This window comes from Sebastes umbrosus, chromosome 1 (genome assembly GCF_015220745.1).
Source record: "Sebastes umbrosus isolate fSebUmb1 chromosome 1, fSebUmb1.pri, whole genome shotgun sequence".
NCBI lineage: Eukaryota > Metazoa > Chordata > Actinopteri > Perciformes > Sebastidae > Sebastes > Sebastes umbrosus.
This window is the reverse complement of record NC_051269.1, coordinates 18661757-18685405: the sequence shown is the minus strand read 5'-3', so window position 1 is coordinate 18685405 and position 23649 is coordinate 18661757. Positions and strand designations below refer to the sequence as shown.

At 40.0% G+C, this 23649-nt stretch overlaps 2 protein-coding genes across 14 annotated transcripts in view; one reads left to right on the top strand and one right to left on the bottom strand.

Annotated features, from left to right (window-relative positions):
* The first annotated feature begins 4073 nt into the window (after positions 1-4073).
* padi2 (peptidyl arginine deiminase, type II) lies at positions 4074-20173 on the top strand. Its single transcript, XM_037766859.1, has 16 exons — positions 4074-4341; positions 8436-8607; positions 9720-9789; positions 10035-10096; positions 10484-10601; positions 12448-12600; positions 12739-12932; positions 14053-14156; positions 14497-14608; positions 14786-14893; positions 15869-16020; positions 16117-16264; positions 16418-16511; positions 16617-16696; positions 18920-19066; positions 19163-20173. Exons 1-16 carry the CDS (start codon positions 4238-4240, stop codon positions 19394-19396), a joined length of 2052 nt encoding a protein of 683 aa, XP_037622787.1. The 5' UTR covers positions 4074-4237; the 3' UTR covers positions 19397-20173.
* si:dkey-166d12.2 (rap1 GTPase-activating protein 1) overlaps positions 20027-23649 on the bottom strand; it is a 133848-nt gene continuing 130225 nt past the window's right edge. For 10 of the 13 annotated variants that reach the window (XM_037766843.1, XM_037766756.1, XM_037766791.1 and 7 more), the window contains 3 exons: positions 23497-23596; positions 23032-23141; positions 20027-21726 (listed from right to left, as the gene is read on the bottom strand). In XM_037766843.1, coding sequence (XP_037622771.1) covers positions 21643-21726; positions 23032-23141; positions 23497-23596 — 294 coding nt within the window. In that variant the 3' untranslated portion in view covers positions 20027-21642. Of the gene's footprint in view, positions 21727-21864; positions 21913-23031; positions 23142-23496; positions 23597-23649 lie in introns of all 13 variants that reach the window. The other 3 variants (XM_037766765.1, XM_037766773.1, XM_037766748.1) reach the window with 3 other exon arrangements.

Sequence of the window (23649 nt, the reverse complement as noted above, 5' to 3'; positions counted from 1 at the left end):
CAGAAGAGTTAGTTTAGCTCTGAGAATATCTAGTGAATGTAGAGTGGACGTTTGTGCAGAAATAACTGCAACAGGTGTCGCTGTTAAGAAGCATTTCTGAAAGTTACAAATAGTCCCTTTAATGTTTGTAAATGAACTATCTTCAATAAAAAAATAAAAAAATGTTAAAAATAAAAATTTCACATCCTTGTGGTTATTGGTGGTCATTTCCGCTTTATGCCGTTTGAGAGTTTCAAACATAAATTTCAGATAGTACGTAGTCTGAATAGTCATGTCATTTAGGATTATTTCAGATGTGAATCAAAAATCACATTAAAAATGTATTTGTATGCCCCATTTGCATAGCAAACGCATACTGCCCTAGAGGATATGTTTTGGGGTTATTATCAGAATTGTTATTATTAGAACAAGTTGTAACGGTTATTAAGTAAACTTTATTCATGCAGCACCTTTCCGAACAAACTGACAAAGTGCTTTACTTGGTGGAAAAACAGATTAAAACATTTCAGCACAACAATTACATAAAATCAGGCAAATAAAGCACAGAAAATGAAGAGAGAGAAATACAGACTTTAAAATTATGTTTTGAGAAGTGAAGACGTTTTTTTTTGTATTTCTTTTTTTATCTTAAAGGTATACTATGCAGGAATTTCCTAAAAATCAATGTAGACTAGACTCATAAAAAAGTAATCCCTCTCAATCATCACTATGATGATGTGTGTGGTGGTGTCTGTATCTACAGAGACCCTGCCCTCTGCCTGTAATTTTAATTTGCAGTGGGTGTGTAGCCCCCAGCCAATAACCAGGGCCGGCTTGGGCCGGCTTAGGCCATATAGGCGGTCGCCTAGGGCACCACCTTCTGGGGGGCGCTGGTCGCTCCAATGACCCCATCTCTCTCCTCTGATCACTGTTTGACCGAGGTCGGGGCTGAGCCACACACACACACATGCAGAGCAGAGAGGTCACAGCGAGCAGGATGAAGCTTGCCTTCGGTTGCATTCACACAAATTCCAGCAATACGGCGCCTTCCTGCAGGGTTGTGCAGAGGTATGGCCTTTATTTGTGCTTTAGAATGTAACCGCCATAAAACAATCAGAAACTAATGTTTTATTTCTCTAAGTTGTGTTTATACACAATAAGCGAAATTTGCTGCATAGTATACCTTTAAGAGTGTATTTTATTGAGATTTGTAAATTTACTATAAATTACATTACACCGTTTATTTTTGTTCTAAACATGCTTGTGCTTGTTACATTTCTTATTGGATAATATTTGTTAAAGGTGCTATTGGTAACATTGATAACATTCAGCCACTAGATGTCGCATTCTGCCTCTCCCGTTCCATTGCATTCACTTCGCAACAAGTCGTTGCCAGGCACTTATCGTTAATCTCAGCCATTAATCCATTTTTTCCACACAAACGAACGACCCAGAGATACCACGTGATGCCATCGTCGTTATACTATTGGCTCACAAGCATTGTTTGAAGTGGGAACCAAATGTCAGATATCTTCCAAGAGATGGACAAAACATTAATTTTGGACCAACCAAAATTTTAAATCATAATTATTATTTTTTTAAGGAAAAGACATATTTTTATTCGGCACCTTTCTAAAAGCTCTGTGGATGTATTATTATTATTTTTAAATATTTGTCTACATAAAAATTGTATAAATAAGACCTTTAATTTACAGATTGTGTAATGTTTCTCCTGAGGTAAAAAACAGAGATCCAGAAAGGTCTGTGCATCACAACATGAACGTTTGCCATTCTTTTATAGGTTTTATTCATACCTGTGATCCTGCAATATGATGTATATACAGTATGTGCTAAATCATATCAGAATTTTATTCCTCTTTAGGTCAGAATCTTATCAAGTGGCTGTGGGTGGGCAAATGTATCTCTGTAACATTGTCCTCTGCATACACACCTTTGAGCCTGGGAAACCTTCCAGAATAGAAGCCCTACCTTTTCATTAAATCAGCAGCCACACCCTGAGAATTTAATCCATGAGTTTGTGTTTTTTTCTTTCCCATTCGCTGCCAATTGAGCTGTAAAATTGTGCCTTAAGGGATTTTGTCTCTTCTGTATCAAATTACAAACTAAGACGCTGTCCGGGAACAACAGACAACTGTTCCAGAAATCCTTCATCAGTCTGAAGCAAACCACAATCAACCATGTTTGAAGAAGTTCCCCGACCCAATTTACCTGCTTCTGCAATTGTCAATGTTTGTCAATGTGATATAGTAAAGTGAGATGCAGTCACAAAACTTTACAGTTGAGATCAAAATGAAGTTCGATCTCGAAGATGGGTGCGGTTCGAGCAGAAGTACGGGGTAGGAAGTGGCCCCCCCACTTTACGTCCCTGGCCCGATTTGGTGTCGCAGCTGGTGTGATCTAATCGCAAGATGTTTTCTAGTTTTCTTTTATTCTACTGCGTGCAGCCCTTGAGACATTATGTATCGCCAGTAATGGAAAGTAACTAAATAGTCTATGCAAGTAAGCTACTTTTGAGGTACTTGTACTTTGATTGAGTATTTCCATTTTATGCTACTCTATACTTCTACTCCACTACATTTCAGATTAAGATTTTACATAAAGAAAAAATATAAGGCTTTTTAAATAAAACACATCGTGGTTTCCAAACTTTTTGGTTTTAATAATCGTTTTCATATAGGCTATAATAATATGTCAGTCACAGGCACGAAAAAGTACTTTTAAGTACATTTTGTTGCTTATACTTGTGTAAGATTAGATTTATTTTTGTAAAGACATATTTTATACAGTTTACATATTGTATTCTGCTCTTTAAGTTAGAGATGGAGCTATATGGTTTGGCGGTGATGATGGTTAAGATTGGCGGAGGGATATGAAGTGATGTGCCACCTTTTTGATTTGTCCTACGCTGAGTTGAGTGATTCAAATGTGGATCCTGTTGAACAGACCAATCTCTCCCCGTGCTCTTGTTCTACCCACAGCCCTACAGGAGTTTAATTAAGTAATAGGTAAGGTTATAGTTAAGGTAGCGAAAAGCCTGCCTTACACTGGTGTACTTTTAGGTAAGAAGGATTTCTCATGCAGGACTTTCACTTGTAATGGAGTATGTTGCTGCATTGTACTTTTACTTAAATAAAGGATCTGAATACTTCTTCCACCACTGGAAGACACACTTGTGTGTCTTTTCACTTCTGCACATGCGTGCCTTCATAAATACTATTAATACTACTTCGGTAATATAGTGATGTGAACTACTACAAAGCACTATATTGTAACTTAGGGTGTAATGAAATGTTAATAAAGTACCAACAGTAGGTTTCAGTAGTTTGTGAACCTTCCCTCTAAGTAAATAAAACAAAAGACATGAGGCCACACAGATGAGACACACATAAAAGAGACAATAGTGAGACACTAGTGATGTGTCGGTCATGAACGAGCCGGCTCAAAGAGCTGGTTCTTTTAAGGTAACGATTACAGCCGGCTCTCGTCCGAGAGCCGTTTTTTACATTTTTTTTATTAATTCAAGGCAGAATGATAGGACGATCTTCTCCGCGCCACGGGCACTCCATGCACTGACTGTGACTGAATGTCGTGTTAATGACGTACGTGCGACCGATCAGGTGATGACAGACAAGGATCATACCATCAAGCAGGGAGGGGCGGGGGTGCGCGGCGTGCTGATGGTCTACAGGTACAGAGCAGGAGGAAGAGTAGAAAAGAAAGAGAGAGAGGAGTGCGGTGCGCGAATAGCAGACAAGATGAGTGACAGTCGGAAACAAAGCAGCATGTAAAATTATGGTATTCTGGAAATTATAATGAATAATTTAAGTGATATATGTGCACACATACTAATCATAGGTCAAAACAACGCTAAATTTGTCTGAATTATAAAAAGGCAGAAGTGGTAAAACGAAGAGCCGTTTGGGAGCCGAAAGAACCGGCTCTTCTTGGTGAACTGAGCCAAATGATCTGGCTCACTAAAAAGAGCCGGAATTCCCATCACTAAGAGACGCACACAAGAGACGCGCTGAGGGAGGGGTCAGCAAGTTGGACCAATCAGAGTACACAGAGGCATAAACCTCCAGTATGTACCTGTCTGCGGATCTCTACTACTGTCTACTCTCAGCACAGACTGTGGAGCTGCAAATACAAACCAGTCTGCGTCTTCTCTTCCTGATAACGTAAAAGATCTAGGCTATTTAGTGTCAGTAGATAGTCTGAGTGGTTCACACACTGCAGGATGACGGCATTCATGACTCACTCCCGGACTCTCAGAGTAGACTATAACTACACTACAAGCGTTGTATGCGTGGTCGGCTCGGAACTGAATGTCAACCTGAACAGGTACAGTAGGGTCTTATTCAACCTGCTCTATTAAACATTCACACACAGACACACACACACACACGCACACACACGCACACACACGCACACACACACACACACACACACACACACACACACACACACACACACACACACACACACACGCACACACACACACACACAAAGATGCACCTGGACTGTATGAGTTTACTTAGAGTAGCCTATGTCATTATGAAAATATGTTATTATATTATAATAATAATAATAATAATAATAATAATAATAATAATAATACATTTATATAGCTTTTCAAAACGGATGTTACAAAGTGCTTCACAAGACAATAAAAGCAGATGAATAAAGTAAACGATATGGTAACTGTTAAAACAGAACATCAGACAATAAAAGCAGATAAATACATTAAAAGATATGTTAACTTTTAAAACAGAACATCAGACAATAAAAGCAGATAGAGTAAAACAAATAATGGTAACTGCTAAAACAGAACATCACAAAACATATCAATAATAATAAAAGTGGTAAAATGGTAGGACAAGTTGATAAAACAAATATACAGTGTATATATATATATATACATACATGTGTATAAATGTACACATGTGTCCAGAAATGGATGTATACATACATATATTTATACCCTTCTACTTATAGGAATGCTATCCTAAAAAAATTTTTTTTAAAAGTGTTTTAAAAGTGGATACAGAGTTAGATGATCGTATCTCTATAGGAAGCGCATTCCTGAGTTTGGGAGCCCTGTGAGAAGAGAAGATTTTATTTTGGAGATTGTTCGTAATTGTAGAAAACAGGCTTGAACAACAGGCTTGACATGCATTTCAAAGGTGAGATTGGAGTCGGATATGGCTTCTAGGTTTCTGGTTTCTGTGTGTGTCATAGGGAGCTAAGGAACCCAGCTGGTGTTTAAGCACTTCAGACTGGACCAATCAATAAAACCTCTGTTTTGTTTTTGTTCAGCTGCAGGTAATTTTGATGCATCCATTATTCAATCTCTGTCAATTTTGGAAATATCCACCTTAGACTCTGGAAATATTCTCTTCTTTTCTATTAGCCTACCTTGGTCACTGCCTGCTGTTATGGTAGCAACTTACTCAGCATAGTGTATACTGTATATAGCATATGCCTTATTCTTTATTTTCATTTTTATTCTAAGGATGTGAAGTGGTCAACTGGCAAACAGCTCCAACAGTTAGCATCCAGAGCTTTTTTTATACTGAATCTATTGATTTACTTAAAAAAAAAAAAAAAAGATCCCCATTGTCATGAAATATATTGAGTAAGTTTATTAGGTATAGGCCTATTTATCTAATGCAGTCTAATACAACAGTCCTACAATAAACCCTACCTTCATGCAGTTTATAATGCAGTTGCAGTAGAGTATCAGTTGAACCTGTTTTAGAGATTTGTTGAGTCAACTTTGTGCTCATTTAGGCAGCTACAGTTATAATCCTGTTTAATTATACTCATTTACTCCACCCCATTTATATCAATAAGGATGGACTAAATTTCAGAAACACCACTCAGTATAGTGTAATACAATTCAACAGCACCACGTCGTCCAAAATGACTATAAAGTTGAATCATTAACCTCTCTAAAACAGTTTCAACTCAAACTAAACCTTGTAACCTTCATGAAGGTGGTGTTTACCGCAGGTTTGTTGTGTTAGACTACATTGGTTTCAGATAGGTATACCTAATAAACTGGCAACTGGGTGTATAAGATGTCCATTGTTAACCCACATCAATAGAGCTGTGGGGAGGATGTCATTTGTATTCAGGTCCTCAACATTTTGTTTTGTACAGAGGAGACAGTCAACAGTCCTCTATTGTTGCCGTCCAACATAAGAGACTTTGTGGTCTAAAGAAATCTAGGCAGTGCGTTGTGCCAAATGCCAGCCTCCACAACACAACAGAGCCAGGCTTGATTACAGACCGCATGGCAGAGCGAGAGACTGGCACACCCTTTCTAGAGGCCTTGTCATATAAAGTGACTATAGGGCTGTTTTTAAATACTCTGTATTGAAAGTGCTGTTGGTAGCTGTAGCCATTGCCCCTGGCCATGAAGAAATCGTGTCCTAACGCGGTAGGAATGTCAGTGATGGGGAGACAAAATCCACAGTCCTTGATCCGTGCAAAATGACATTCAAAGGTCAGCTGAAGCTAATGGATGTTTCAGCAGTTCAACATAGTAAAACCAAGTGGATAACTTCTAAAGTCTTTATACTATAAAATCCCATTTTTGTAATCCGGTGGAAGGGTAATAACACAAAGAGGGAATTTTATACTAAAAAAGTTATTTTGGAAGATACTCACTTGCTTTGACAAACTGTGTCGGGACCCACAGGTCGGTTGCAGGAGACTCTATCAGGGTCGCCAAATAAAATTGCAAAATTTCTTCCATCGTCTTTTATTCAAGATTTATATCTGCAGTACACGTTTGAGCCACATGAGGGAGCCTGAATGTTCGTATTGTTCTGATAATTGTAGCCTACTTAGGTCCTACAGGGAGGACGTATTTTTGTAGGCCAACCAGGAAGTTAGAATCGCCCGGGTTCCCTTCACAAAGAGCCAATGGGATTTTTATATTGGGTTTTGGATTATTGCAGAAAATAAACTCTGTGGCAAACGCATGTTTAATATACTTAAAAGTTTTGTTCAACAAGATAATCTTCATAAATGAAATTATGATTTTTGAAGTGTGAATGCAATCGCCTGAAGTAAAAAGCTAACATTAGGCTATAAACAAACTACTCCACAGTCACATGAGCGTGAGTACACACAACGAGGCTGTAAAGGCGGACGAGTCGTCTAGTAGTCTCATTTAGCCAATTGTTAGTAACCGCCTCTTCAAAATTCACGGGTGGGATATTTACAGACATTTTATATTGTAGAACAAAACATTAAAATCGCTTCAGCTTGTGTTAACCACGGACTTCATTTCAGGTACCTCACTAAAAACCCATCGACCTCCAGACGAGGGAACCAGAAGTGCTAAAATACTAACTCATTTGCAGGTTTTAGGACTCATTCCTGTAGCACTCTATAACATTGAATCTAATTTGAAAGGCCAGCGTACATTCTGTTTGTTTAATGGGAGGAAAAAAACAAGAGCATGTTAACTCCGACTAAATACATTGTTTTTTATTTATCAAATATGTCGTCAACATGGCTGGTTTACTTACTCCAGATAAAATAAGGTGATGCCGAAACGGCGGTAAAAATGGTTAGGAATGTTCATTAACGCACAAATTCAATTTATAGACTATTGTGAATTGGGTCGCCGTGGTTTGTCATTTTTAAAAAGTGGGTCCCCAGAAAAGTTTGGGAAACAGAACAGAGAGCTCTTGAGTGAAATCTGTCCCCCATTACTTACATTGGAATCCCATTAGGAAGGGATCGCTTCACAACCAGTGTGAACAGGGGGAACAAATGCAGCAACTAATAAATCTTTCAATGTACATAGGGGAATGTGAGCATTGTTATACTACTATTTTTATACTTATATGTGGTAACGACATTACCGCAAAATAGCTGACATGGGGAAAACCTGAGATCTGGTGATAGCTTAGTGTGGGATTATCGGGTTTCTTGATTAAGCAGAATGTCATACTATGTCTGATATAGGCATGTCTTCACTTGATAAATTCTTTAGAAACAGTTTAAAGCTATTTATTTGATATTTCCAGGCAGCGCCCACAAACAGGCTCAAACAGGACATTTTTACTACCTGTTGTTCTAGTTCTTTACTCTGCCACTTTTTAACCTCAGTTTCTATTTGCAACTTTATGTCTGTATGTCTGTGTGTGAGCGCACATCATCCCAATTGGTTGTTTTAATAAACCGTCCGAGCAATAGAGAATAAAGACTGACTAACTTCATCATGACTCCTGCTGCTACTTTGGTTCTCCACCTGTTAGGAAATTTGAGCTTGTGGCTTGCCTGCATGCGTCAAAGCTCTTCCTTGCTATAAACAAATATCTGCTCTAACACAGCTGTATTACAGTAATACAGTGTGTCTGTTTTGTATAAACATACAAGCAAGAAGCATCAAAACCTGCTGTTTCTCTCGTTCTCAGGAGTGCCCCTCCCAGCTCCAAGTTCTTCTCTGTGAAGTGCACCCACAAAATTCAGTACAACATCAGCCCGCCGCCTAAGGAGACATCCCACCTCTCTCCCATCCCTCTCAGTGGAAACGCAGTGCTGCTCATCCGCATGAGCAAGGCCAGTGAACATGAAAATGATAGCAAGGTAAAGTGGGACAGAAAGTGCATGAAACTGATGTCACAAGTCAAATTTCTTGATTAAAATATTTGCTGATGTAACAGCTCTAGGACATGAGCCATTTAAATAAAAATAAATAAAATTAATAAATAATAAAGAAAGAAAGAAAGAAAATGCACACTCAAGAGCATGATTCAAGTTAAAGCAGCAAATATGATTAAAAAAAGTATATATATTTTTTAAAACGGTCACTATATCCTGACAGTAGTGCATGAGACAGGTAATCTGAAAAAAATCATGTGCCTCTGTGTCCTCCGATGTCCTCCAGTGCTCCTAATGGCATCTGCAAGATTTCACAGACCGGAGGAAAACAACCAGTCAGAGCCGAGCTGGAGGCTGCGGTCCAGCTGCCGCCTATGAAATGCGGCTGTCCATCACTCGCAAACTCCGACCAAACGGTCAAACTAGGCAGCGCTGATCAAATATGAATCAATATTCAGTTGCTGTAATGCCTTTTTCTCAACTCAAATGTTTTCAGAAACTTCTTGTAGTGTACTGTTTGGCTGTAAAATTAGAAAGTTTGGGACCCGGCAGCCATGTTGAGATCAGTTGAGGAAATTTCTCCTCTCAGAAGACTTGAATCACATTATGCTGAAAGGTTATTATGGACTTTTTGCCCAATGATGCCAAAAACGTTCTGGCTACTGAAGCTTTAATGCGAAAACAGTCACAAATCTATTTATTTATTTTATTTTTGATGAGTGTTTAGCAATTTCCCTGAAACAGTTCGCCAATATTCTTGGGATGATTTTTAAATATTTGCACTTCAGATATTGAATAGTAGTTAGAAACCAAACCACAAAAATCTGTGACCTCTAAACTGAATTGTTTGCAGTTGGAGGAATTTTATGATTTAGAGTAGACGTTCAGCTAGAAATACATCAAAGTCAAACTCAGCCTCCTTGAAGCATTCATACCTTTTGCTTATTTTGATTAACAATTTATCCCTTTTCAAATAGCCAGAGAAGATATTCCACATCGAACGGGGCTCAAGAGCTTTTTGCTTTGCAGTGTTGCACAACTCTTAATTTTCATTGTCATTTTGCATAACTAAATGACGTGTGCCCTTGTCTTTTAAGCTGTCTTTCCGGTACTATGATGAGAATAAAGAAGTGTTGGGGAGAGCCGTGCTGCACTTGACGGCTATTGGTAAGTTCAAACAGAATAAAACAAAAAAGGATTTATAACAACCAATTATTTGTTTAACCTTTTAAGTCTGAGTTGTTCTTTGGCCAGCATTAGTGGTGCTTGTACTGTATATTAACTGGAACGGTCTATATTTGGATATCCAGTTGATTCACATACACATAAATTGTGATATAGAAATGTATATAAACAACTATAGCGATATCTAAAGGCACTCTGTGATAAACAAACTGTTGTCTGTCACGCAGAGATCTCTCTGGATGTGGATGCTGACAGAGATGGTGTTGTGGAGGAAAACAACCCTAATAAGGTGAGCTCAAAGTCTGACGCCGAATGCGGAAGATATTTTCTCTTCTTTTCACTTTCTGATAAACAATAAAGTGTAACAAAGTGAACAGGATTCTATTTATGGAGTACACCCAGCGCTGCATATTAATCACTTTAAAGTGTTTCTGCCTACTGTGTGTGATTTTTTTCTCTACTTTTTTCTCCATCGGAGGCAAGATCTTTCTATGATTGTGTTGTTTAAACACATTTTTGTTTCTATGTATTCTTATGTATTTCCTAAGTTTGATACGTGCAAGTAAAATCGCTGAACTCAAAGTCTAAGCTGTTTCACAGTTTTGTACCTTTTTAGATTTTTCCACAAGACTGCAAATCAAATTAGTTCATGTCTGGTTTGTTAAACATTTGTTAGGGATCCTGGAAATGGGGTCCTAATGGTCACGGAGCCATCCTACTGGTCAACTGTGACTCAGAGCGGTCCTACTGGAAGATACTAGATAAGGATCAGGACACCGTCACCAAAGTATCAGGTAAACCAGTACAGCCTCTCGTTCACAGCTTAATTCTTCCCTCTGCACCATTAACTTTTTTAGAACTCTTGCCAGTGTTAAAAGGCCTCTCATGTTTGCATTAGCAAAGTCAGCAGAGTAAAGTGTTGATAGGGTAAATAGCCTAGAGACCTCTGCGGGAGTGCAGAGGGCGGGTTGATAAAGTAGGCCTCTCGAATGACTTTGTAGACAAACCAGTAGAGCTGAAATTTGATAGTGAAACCAGGTGTTATTCATTATGTGTGGGTGCATACTTCCCAGTAGTTATCATAAATATTACCACCGTATTATTTAATTTCAGAGTTAAAAGCGGAAAAAAGTCACTCATTTATGCCATGTACAGTATCTGTTGTATGTGCATTTAAAGGGCCAGTGTGTAACATTTCTATTAGCAGAAATGTAATATAATATTCATAACTATGTTTTCATTAGAGTATAATCACTTAAAACTAAGAATCGTTGTGTTTTCGTTAGCTTAGAATGAGCCCTTCATATTTTCACGGAGTCTGCCATGTTGCTCCGCCCACGTTTCTACAGTAGTCCAGAACGGACAAACCAAACACTGCTCTAGAGAGAGCCTTTCGCGTTTTGATGTTACTGTAGTTCTCCGACACGCTGGCGAAACTGTGGTAACGTGAGCCGTGTTTTTATGGTAAGAATGGCCTCTGAGTGAGGCGAACGGAGTTACCACGGTTTAGCACTCGGCGGCTCATGTTACTGCAGTCTTGGAAAGGGAGGAGTGAGTGGAGGGGTATTTAGTTGGTTGCAATATGCAACCACACCGCTTGATGTCACCAAATCCCAGTGGTGTAATGTATTGAAGTATTATTACTTCGTAACAGTACTTATATATTTTTTGGGAGTATCTGTACTTTACTTGTCAACTTTCACTTTTACTCCACTACATTTCCTAAATAAAATGTATGCTTTTACTCTGATACATTTCCCCAAAGCATCTTTGTTACTGGTTACTATTGCAAGCAAGCAGGTTTGGCAAGTCAGTGGTCCTAGCTTGCAAGTTACATCATTCGCGTGATGGCCAAATGCAAAGCTGTAATTAAGTTTCGATTTCCGCTCAAGTCCAGGCAGGCTGCATGTCAGATCATGCGACATGCTATCTGTGACTTTTTGTTGAATTGTGATGTAGCCTCCATTTTTAAGGTGGGGTACATGTTAAGCGGAGTAAACTTCATGAATCTCAAAATTCTGACTTGCTTGCTTTTTTATTAACAGCATTTACTTGTACTTTTACTTTCAATTTCAATAAAAGTACTGTTCCTTCTGACCACGGTCGGGAGGCTGAAGCAGGAAAACACAGTATCAGCATCAGTTTACGGAGAGACCTTTGTCTGGTCAGATAACATTCCTGCCAAGCAGGTGAAATATAGTGATATTGTTTTTTAGCTGACTTGTGTCGCCTCAATGTTTTGATCGATGCTCGTTCATGTCTATGTAGAACGAGCACGAGCGTGAGCAACAGGACGCTGTCTTTCGTTGACTTAACGGCCACAGGTGTCGCTATTAACAAGCATTTCTGATTCTTACATAGAGTCCCTTTAAATACATTTAATATCAGAAAATTACTTTTGATACTTAAGTACAGTAAATATCAGACACTTTAAGACTTTTACTCAAGTTTTGGTCTAATAGGTGAATTTAACGTCTACTAAAGTTATTTTCTGGTTGGATATCTGTACTTCTACTCAAGTGTGGCTTTTAGGTACTTCATCCACCACTGCCAAATCCTACACACTGTCCCTTTAAAATGGTGTGTAGGACTGAATGACACTCTTGAACAACATTATCATGACTCTTTGTGGATGTTCAGATCTGCAGGACATGTCTGTCATGATAGTGCGGACCAGAGGCCCTGCCAAACTCCCAGAGGGTTACAAGCTCACCATGCACATCTCTCAGGGGGACGCAGAGAGTGTCAGAGTCTTCAGGTCCAGATCCTCTGAAAGGAGGAATAATACACGGCGTGAGTAAAGATGTGGAGTGAGAAAGCCCCGGAACACATGATGTAATGTGCCTGTAATTTAGCTGGTTAATTAAGGCACTGTGCTCTGCCTTACTGTGCCTCAGTATTTGAGCCTTGTTTCTGTCGTTCTCACTTCAGCTATAAATCTCTTCTATAACGTCTTCGTGAAGGACTACCCGCTGGTGCTGAGCAGCGAGGTCCTGTCCCAGGAGGTGCCTTACCTCGGAGGTAAAGGAGAGATGAACTTCTACGTGGAGGGGCTCAGGTTTCCTGACAAAGACTTCAGTGGGCTCATCAGCATCAACCTCAGTCTGTTAGAGCCCATCTCCACCGTAAGATCTGCAACTCAACACAACCACGATGTTACACATCTTTATTTCATCTCCTACCATGAGTTCCTTATGCTGGTTAATCATCTTTGTTACTCTATAGAACTATTCATGATTAAAAAACAAGTGTAAGTAGTAAAATAGTCGCACAAAAAAATGATTTAATTAATTAATTTACCAACGTTTTGACATGACAGTCTTGACAGGACAGGCATTGAATAGGGGATAAGACACAGGTGTGCTCCCTCATAGGCAGTTGTGTCCTCAATGTCCTCTCATTTACATATTATGGGAGGAGCACATAGCTACCTGATTCATTAAGGCATTCAAATAAAAATAATATATAAATAATATAATAATAAGAATCATATTAGAAAAAACGTTGGTTGTACAGTCATCAAAAAGTCTCCATATCACTATCAGAAAAGCTAAGTGTCTAGAATACAGCCTTAAGACACCCAACATGAGGTGAAACATAACAGATACATAGATAATGAACATATTAGAAGTATTAGAAATATATTAGAAAAATATTTCTGAGAAATATTAGAAAAATGTTGGAAGAAAACATGTTTTATATAGAAAAAAACTTTTGTTGAAAAAAACCCAAACATTTTTACATAGAGAAAACAATTATATTATAGAAAGAATCAAAGAAGTAGAAAAGGTTAAGGACAGAGATAGAGGGAAGACGCCTAGGTATCTATGTCCTTATAGACAATAAACTCTGTACAAGGTCAGATAAAGGGTTTTACATCTAAATCAACATATAGGCCATAAGAGACAAAAGTATTTAAGTAATAGATCCAAAAAGCCTCTCTTTTCAACAAAAAACTATCAAAATCGCCCCCGCTTCTAGAAAAAGTCACTTTCTCTATGCCACATACCGGAGAGCAGAAATTGCATGACCAGCCTCAATAAAACGTGCTGCAACAGGGTGGGTAATATTTTTACATCTTATGGAACTGCAATGTTCTGCTATACGCACCTTAAGGGCACGCACATAGTATTTGCTAGACGGGTATGAGATAATGCAGACTAGATTTTTAGTAGATTACTTGTGAATTTGAATGTATTTGGTCACATTACATTACATTACTCAGCAGCCTCTATGTTTTAACAGGGTCTCCCTGAGACGCCTATCTTCACAGACTCCATTGTGTTCAGAGTGGCTCCGTGGATCATGACACCAAACACCCTCCAGCCTGCAGAGGTGTTTGTCTGCAGGTAAGAGCACACTGATGAATAATAAAGATGACGGGGACAATAGTTGAGTCAACAGTAGGTTATAGTGTTACACATCCCCCTTCATTTGAACTCATACTAACAAGAAAATTACACACTTGTGATTCACAGTTTTTCTTTGTGGTTTTACACATACCATTATTGATTCATTCTTTTAATATTTAATTTTTGGTTTTAACCAATATAATTTGGATAAAGATGTTGGTTATTGGTAGAATTTGAAGATACATAAAGCCAGATGACTTAGCATTTTGAAATGACAAGAACATTGCACAATATTGTTTAATGAAAACTTCTTCCTCTTCTTTGGTCACATTGTCAGCACATCTGATAACTACCAGTTCCTTAAAGGAATGAGGAACCTCGTTACAGAGAGCGGCTACAAGCTGAAGATTTGCCACGAGTATATGAACAGAGGAGATCGCTGGATGCAGGTAAGAAAACTGAATGTTTAACATAAAAAGAGCAACAACTGACAAAATGTGCTTCTTTGAAAAATCACAACTCTGAAAAAGTCGAGTTGAAAACACTAACAACAACACAACAACAAGTGCTCAGTGGATTTCACATCAAAACCTCTGATAAGAAATATAACTAGTGTTCTTTTTCAGGATGAGCTGGAGTTTGGCTACATCGACTCACCTCATCAACGATTTCCTGTTGTTCTGGATTCCCCTCGAGATGGAGAACTCAAGGATTTTCCATATAGTGAGCTACTGGTGAGACTCAAATATATCTTGAAATCAAGTGTTTGGAGATACAAAATGTTTTTCGGAAATGCTCTGATAGCAGCAAGATTTTATCTTAAAGGGACAGTTTGAAGGATTTAGTGGCATCTAGTGGTGTGGTTGCGGATTGCAACCAACTGAGTACCCCTCCGTTCACTCCTCCCTTTCCTAGACTGTGGTAACGTGAGTGCAAAGCTATAGTAACGCCGTTCATTTAGCTCAGAGACCATCCTCACTATAATAACACTATTTTAGGAGCAACGTAAGTCAGACGGCGGCTGGCGGTACCACGGTTTTGCACTTTGCGGCTCACGTTTCACAAGCGCGTTGGAGAACTACGGTGGCCTTTAGGTAACGTAATAATGTGAAACGCTCTTTCTGGAGCCAGTGTTTGGTTTGTCCGTTCTGGGCTACTGTAGAAACATGGTGGAGCAACATGGCGGACTCCGCCATGAAGAGGACCTGCTCCCTATGTAGATATGAAGGGCTCCTTCTAAGAGAACAAAAACATTATTCTTAGTTTCAGGTGATTATACACTAATGAAACATAGTTATGAATCTCATATTTCATTTCTGCTAATAGATTCCCCGAAATGTTACACACTGTCCCTTTAAGGTGTGTGCGTACAAGCAGGATTTTGTGACATAACTAGTTGTGAAACCAATTGTGGTCCAATATGCAACTTGCACAAGTTTGATGTGGAAACTTGAAACCTCTAGACATTCACTGAAAATAAAAACCTTTTCAGTTACGTTGGAGATAATTTTGCATCCAAGAGTTAAACTTTTGAAATGGAAAATATTTGCAAATTCATAGAATTCTGGATTTTCCAATTAGGGAGATAGAACATACGTAATTTTAAGCATTTTTAATTGAATTTTCTTACAGAAAATCACAAATTATAGTTCAAAGCAAAAGTATTTTTCATCTGTGGAGGCGATCTTTAACCACCTTCGTGTCCTCAGGGACCCAACTTCGGCTACGTGACGAGGGTGCCCGAGAAAGAACATGTGAGCAGTCTGGACTCGTTCGGTAATCTGGAGGTTAGTCCTCCCGTCACTGTGAATGGAAAAGAGTACCCCCTGGGCAGGATCATCATCGGAGTGGCCTTCCCCACGTGAGTTTGTAACAGATCCAGAGATGAGTCCCTGACTTTGTAGGGTAGCACAGGAAGATTTGTTAACATTACTTGCATCTCTATCTTTCTCTTAAGGGCAACTAAAGGACGCAACATGACCAAAGTAGTTCAAGACTTCCTGTGGGCTCAGAAGGTCCAGGAGCCCATTGCCTTGTTCTCCGACTGGCTCTATGTCGGCCACGTGGATGAATTCATGACTTTTGTTCCTGCACCTGACCGAAAGGTAAATAGTCTCTCTTAAACTGAACCATCGAATAGTTGTTGCTGTCAGCGGTTGATCCTGATATGCGGTTATGAACATTGTGGGATTGTATAATCTCTCGTGGACAATGAGACAGCCGGTGTTATCTTTGTCTCTTGTGTTTTCTGTGCACAGGGCTTTCGGCTCCTGTTGGCCAGCCCAGACGCAGGCTACAAACTATTCAGAGGCTTACAGAGCAAAGGACACGGACAAGCCAAACTGTTTGATGGTAGACCCGTCTTTAACAATATTATCTGTGGAAAATCGTCTGTACGATGCTCATTTTAGCAGTGAACAAATAGTTCTTAACACTCTGCAAAACACTTCCACTCAGGTCTGAAGGATGAAAAACCAGAAACAGTGGACGAGATACTTGAAGATGAACGTCTCCAACATGAAAATAACTACGTACAGGTGAGTGGGATTGTAGACCGGAGTCCAGAAAAGATGATGAAAGATTTGTTCAATCTGTGAAAATCCAAGCAGAAAATCTAGTATCCTGTTTGGGACGTACTGTAATCTGCACTTTGTGGCCATAAGTATGTGTACAGCCAGACATTTACACTTGTATCTTATTGTTGAATATCTCATTCCAAAACTATGGCTGTCGATTTGCCGCTATAACAGCCTCCACTCTCTGTGAAGGATTTCCACAGGATTTTGGAACCTGTCTGCAAGGATTCGCTCCCATTCAGCCACAAGAGCATTAGTAAGAGGGAGCACTGATGTTGGGAGATAAGGCCTGGCTCACTGTCAGCCTTTCAGTTCACCCCAAAGGTGTTGGATGTGGTTAAGATCAGGCTGCGGTGGCAGTAGGATTTCCCTTCATTGGAACTAAGGGGCTAAGCCTAAAAAATGAAACACGACATCTTATACTGACATGTTCTCCGAGGCAGTTTGTCTTCCCTCTAGGGCACGCCACTAATTTCTTTAACGCATTAACACAATCAATCTTTCGGAGGTTGTAGCGGGCTCATTTTTAAAGCTAGAGGGAAGATATCATATTAAACTAAAAACCTAAAGAAGGTACATTTTGAACAGATGAAAAAATGTGCGATTAATTTAGCATTAATAATGAACAATCATGCGATTAATTGCGATTAAATATTTTAATTGATTGACAGCCCTACCAAGCTCAAAACTATTTTTGACACACTATGTGCTTCAGCTCTCGGATGTCTTGTTCTGTTTGCTGATTTTTGCACTGACCGGGGCAAATCTAGCAGGGCAGACATTGGACTCATTGGAAAGATGGCATCCTGTCATTACCTTGCACCGCAGCTGGATTCTTGTGATGTCACAAGATCACACGAGAATTGCGGGATCACATATCACATGAAATTCCATCTTGTCAGGCTTCAAGTAATGCGTTTGTGTCTGGCAAGCCAGAGCACGGACCAGTCAGCGTCCTGTGAGGAGCTACTGGCAGCTAGGGGCATGGCTTAGGTGTTTGTGAGACGACACGGAGCGACTGTTAGTTCAAAACAACAATGGCGGCTCCTGAAGAGGTTAGCGTAGATGCTACAATAACATCAGAACTGGAGAGTATTTCTTCATTGAAAGAAGAGCAAAGAACGTCAATGAAGGGAATGTTTTCGCTCTTCTCCCGACTGGCTTCGGCAAGAGTTTGATTGACAGATAGTTCGTCCAATCACCTGCCAAGTATTTTTTCCAAGTGCTTGCTCTTTTTCAAACAGTTTCCAATGACGGCTTCTCAGATGGTTCTGTGTAACAAACCATCTGAGAAGCCAGGTTAGGTCAAGTTAAGTCAGGTTAATTCCACGTTGACATTTACTGAACTCTTCAGTGTGACACATGTTTTGTTTGCCAACAGCAATTGCATTCCTGTATGGATGATTCTATGGATCTGTCAGCAACGGGTGTGCCCGAGGCAGCTGAACCTACTAATTAATATACTTGTAGCAACATAGTGTAATTTTTATCTGCAGCAAAGTTGCCCGAACAAAGATAAACTATAGTACTAGTACACAACACACTGGTACATCTTAGTGTTTTGTTTTGTTTTTAACGCTTAGCCTATTTTGTGTAAAGCATTTTGTAACATTGATTTTTGAGAATTGCTTTACTAATAAGAGACAGAACGAGTATGTAACAAGAATTACTGCCTCACGATTGTACGCTAAGTCAAGTTGCAATTTACATCCAAGTCTGTCCAAAATGTCATCGCTTCATCATTTTATCCTAGTAGACATTTGTGTGAAATTGTCATAATTAGCACATGAATTGTTATTATGGCCAAATAACATGTTTTGTGAGGTCACAATGACCTTTGACCACCAAATGATAATAATTTCATCCTTGAGTCCAAGTGGATGTTCGTGCCAGATGTAATGAAATTCCCTCCAGGCATTCCTGAGATACCGCTTTCACGAGAATGGGACGGACGTGAAGTCACAGTGACCTTGACCTTTGACCACGAAAATTGAAGTAGTTCATCCTTGAGTCCAGGTGGATGTTTGTGCCAAATTTGAAGAATTTGCGATTCGAGAATGGGACGGACAAACGGAAAACCGGCTACGGCTGTCGCTGGCATGGAGGCATAATGAGCAAAAATGAGTTATAAAACTTGTGTATCGTACATTATGTGCAATAGATGATGTCTTGTTTCTCTCCCAGAGCTGCATCGACTGGAACAGAGATGTGCTGAAGAGAGAGCTGGGCCTGGAGGACGAGGACATCATAGACCTGCCGATCCTCTTCAAGCTAGTAGTGGAGAAAAGGAAGGAGACTGAGTTCAGAGCACAGGCTTACTACCCCGACATGGTGCGTTCAGACATGTTGCTTCGCTGCAATCATTTTCCAATGGTTGTTTCCAATTTGAAATCTGTGAGTCTCATGATCTGTCTCATTCGTTTATAGGTGAACATGATCGTCTTGGGGAAGAACCTCGGCATCCCGAAGCCCTTTGGCCCCAAGGTGAACGGACGCTGCACCCTGGAGGCGGAGATGTGCTCCCTAATGGAGGGCCTGGGCCTCAACTGCACGTTCATCGACGACTTCGCCTCTTACCACAAGCTGCTAGGAGAGGTGCACTGCGGCTCCAACGTCCGCAGGGAGCCGTTCGACTTCAAGTGGTGGAACTTGGAGATGTGAAACTGAACGGTGGATGGGGAAGATGGGTTAGAGAGGGTTTCAAGATACTAGATTGTTAAGAAAACATTAGCACCTTGACCTAACTTTAGGTTGAAGGAGAGATTTTCTTAATTTTCTCATCAATCATTTTGCAATACTCACCACTTCCAAACTAAATTCACAGTAACCATCAGTCTAGGAAGAATTACCCCAGATGTTCCATGATCTATTACGCGTCTTCATCTTTATTAAACATTTTTGTTGGCTTTATTTACGAAAAAAGGATGTAAAGCAATATTTACAAACATGTCTTTTGAACAAGGGCTTAAGCAGACAGTCGACAATAAAACAAAAATACAATCATTTGAATCGAGCACATAGAGGATTCACTCCCAATGTTGTTGTGGTTGGGACCGGTCGTCGGCGTACAGTGCAAGCACAGTTATAGATGAATGGTACCACACAGTGATGTGCTATAATAATACAGAACCACAAGAGGGCGCACTTCACTTAGTCAAGCATTTCCAAAATCCAGAGGAGTATCATTTCAAATCATATCTTTTAAAAAAAAAAGCTGTAATACACATAATATGTGTAATTTTTACCAAAAAATGCATCTTTATAGTTTTTCTATGCCATTTGTCTGTAGAGTTAAATGTTGTGATTTGTAGTTATAAACAGCTTGATGATTACAGTGTACAGGCTGTTTTTGCATTTGGTCCAGTGTCTTAAACCTTTTGTACTGTCACAAACTGTAAATGCGGCCTTTAATTCACAATAAACCTCATGTCCGCTTCAGTCGTGTCACTGGAATAAACTCCCGCTCATCAGCTCTTTCCTCCATAACAAATTGAAGACAGGAAAAAGCTTCTCCGCTCATGAAAAGGTGACACAGTATCCCCATTCATTGTGGCAGATAATCATGTATAAATAAATACATGTGTTCCTAGTTTTACATTCAAGCCAGCCGGCAACGTGGTGCCTTTTTAAATGTGACCCCTCCTTCACAATCATTAGAAAGGCAACTTCAAGACGACGAGTCACCTTGTAATTCATATTCAGCAACAAATCAGGTTGTTTTTAAAAAAAAAAAATAAAGGTCAGTGTTTCGAAATAACTCTGAAAATGTAGTGCTTAGGGTCACGGTACATATATTAACACTTTACAAATAAAAAGTAGGAAACTGTGACATTTGGCTCTCTATCAGCAATGTGCACTGCGTCTGGAGATGTTGGCTGGTTTTTCAATAAAAACACAAATCACAGGGACAACACCTCTATGTCAAGCATGGCACCAGTGTACAGAGGACAGGTTTTTTTTTTTGGCAAGCAGATTTACACCATGCACAGTACCGTTGTATACACACACATCAAATCAACAAGTGGTGTGTGACAAAGAGGATTTGGAGACGAAGGTCTAAACAGCAGGACCTTGACGTGTGGATCGAGGATGCACGTTGCTGGTTGGGGCACTACAGTCATTTGTACTCTAATTATAAATCATCATTTGAGTCTAAAGTTAACTTAAAATATTGTTTTTTACAAACTTTTTTAATTTAAAAATCAAGGATGCATTTCCTGTGGTATATTTTACCCACCTACTGTAGGAGGAAGGCGACTGATGCCACCAACAGCAGCATCACAGAAGTACCCTCCATCAAAAACAAGACAGATTTATCGAAGCTGTCGTCAAACACGACAAATATCCACTGCAGAATACTCAGAAGAAGAAGAATAGATCAATAAAACACAAAGAGTGGCCCGACAGACAGCCACACACACATACCCGGTACATCAAAGTTGAACCCATGTACAATATCACAGTGGGATGTGAGGTTGACATTAAAAATAAAAACATTTGTCTCTCTAGTGCAACTCTCCCCCTCTCTCTATAGACTGTTTCACAAGCTAAACAAACACCAGTTGTTTGATCGGTCTTGTATATTTCTCTCAGATTAAACTTGTTCAAATCCTGATCTTGTAAAGAGGACACACAACAGTGTTTACAGGTTTCAGATCTTACTGGCCTGAAGAATGAGCAGGCAGCCAGACTTATTCTGCTGGCGGATGACAGTCAGTAGTGATGCTGCGTGGGTGTGGAGGTCTCTTTTCCTTTTTGCCTCGAGCCTTCAAGGAGGGTTCCACGTGGAGCTGGAATGAGGGCGACAGGTAGGTACATGTCCATGGAGCTGGGCGTCTGTCATGACAGGCAGCAGATCCATGTGCCAAACACGCAAAGGAAGATCCGTCAGTCTCTTGATCTGGCTTCTAACTCGGCTCCTCTTCTGCGTCAGTGGTGGAGTTCACGCGTCCTTGGCTCATTTTTGGCAAAAGATGCCTCTTGTGGGAATGCTGAGACAAAGGAGAAGAAGTGGGACAGACATAAAGGAGAGGCAGATGAAGGAGGGGTTCAAATGTGAGAAGAAAGGAGAAAACAAATGTGGAAAAGGAAAAAAAAATCTTTATAGTCGTAGCCCCAACATGTCTAACCTGAAAATGGATGTCGAGGCAGTGATCAGAGGAGTGTGGCTAACAGTTCTGCGTCCGAACATGGAGAGAAGATATGACAGTTAATACAAATACAACAAAAGAAGACCTGACATTACACAAAACATCTGAGTAGCAACTAATTATCATTTTCTTTATTGATTAATCTGTCCATTCTTTTTCTGTTCAGTCAGTCGTTCACTTTGGTACAGACTGAAATATCTCAACAACTATTTTTGTGATCCCCTGACTTTTCTCTAGCGCCACCAGGAGGTTCACATACTGTATGTGGTTTGGAGCATAGACTGTATATAAGAAGTGGACGTAGTGAAAACACACTGTGAAAGGGTTAAAGTTGTAAGACGAAAACACGGACAATTCCCAGACCGGACAATGCCGTGGTAGCAACCTGTCAATCACAAGGTAGCCACGCCCTAAAGCATCCCCTGCTTTATGGTCTATTTGACTCTAAATGGGACCATAATTGAAATAGCGATTGAGACCATAAACTCATGTTTACAATGTTTACTGAGGTAATATATCAAGTGTGAAGTAGGCTCATTTTCTCATAGACTTCTATACAATCAGACTTCTTTTTGCAACCAGAGGAGTCGCCCCCTGCTGGCTGTTAAAAAGAATGCAAGTTTAAGGCACTTCCGCATTCGCTTCACTTTTAAGAACTTGAGGTTGCCCACTGCCAAATATCTGCAAAATGAATGACATTCCCTGTGTTAAGTGCAAATTATCCAATGGCATTATGATAACACGCTAAACTGAGATGGTGAACAGCATTGTGACGTTAGCATTTAGCTCAAAGCACCACCGTACCCGACTACAGCCTCACAGATCCGTTAGTGTGGCTGTAGACTCTTAGTCTTGTTGATGTACTGTCTAGTCACCAAAATGTCAGAAAAGAGTAAAAAAAAAAAAAAAAAAGACCCATCACAAGTTCCTAGAACTCAAGGTGACATCTTCAAAAGCCAAAGATATCACATAAAACTGAAAAAATAAACATATCTGAGCTCGAAGTAGTGAATATCTGGTCTTTCTACTCAATAAATGACCTTAAACAATTAACCAGAGGGAACATTCTGTCCGGTGACTTCGTAAAACACAGAGAGAAACCATCCGAGTGTCACCTAATGACTGATGACAAGCAGTTTGTCTCACCGATGAGAACTTGTGCTCCTGTGAGGGGCGCTCCGTCTTGGGTCGACCGTCTGTCCCTTTCGGCTCTGACGTCTTCGCTCCGTCCGGTTGCTGCTGAAGACGAGTCGCTGCTGGGAAGGAGGCGACAGATGCGTGGCTGTCATGGTTAATAAACTCAAGCACATAATGCTGCCAGCTGTTCTAGCCTAAAAAGGATATCCCAGCATGCAAAAGATTAACGGTTCAGAGTGAATCATCGGTGAAACAGGATGTGCAGCATAACAGAATTGAGTGGGAATCACAGATACATTAGTTTGCAATGCTGTACTTTTTAGGGCATAGTGAACTTCATTCAGAGTTTGCTAAGTTGGACAGACTTGGCGGTAAGTTCATCACTCAAGGATATTAACTGCTCGGGAAGCAGATTGTTATTTTCCCCAGATACTCTGGACACGTGAACAGTCGACCTTAACTTCCTAAACCCACCTGGGTAACTTCCCTGGCTGGCACTGCACGAACTGTCCTCCACCGCAGAGCCGTAGACAAATGACTCTCCTTTGAGTGGCGTAACACAAGACGCACTTTCCTGTAGGAGGGGTAAAGGAAGTTAGAACTATTGCCCAACAATGTATAACAGGG

Excerpts from the sequence above, each read along its gene's own strand:
- padi2 (XM_037766859.1), top strand. The coding sequence starts at position 4,238 with ATGACGGCATTCATGACTCACTCCCGGACTCTCAGAGTAGACTATAAC. Across the intron at positions 16,265-16,417 it reads TTCCTGCACCTGACCGAAAG|GGCTTTCGGCTCCTGTTGGC; the intron begins GTAAATAGTCTC and ends TTCTGTGCACAG. Across the intron at positions 16,512-16,616 it reads ACAAGCCAAACTGTTTGATG|GTCTGAAGGATGAAAAACCA; the intron begins GTAGACCCGTCT and ends ACTTCCACTCAG.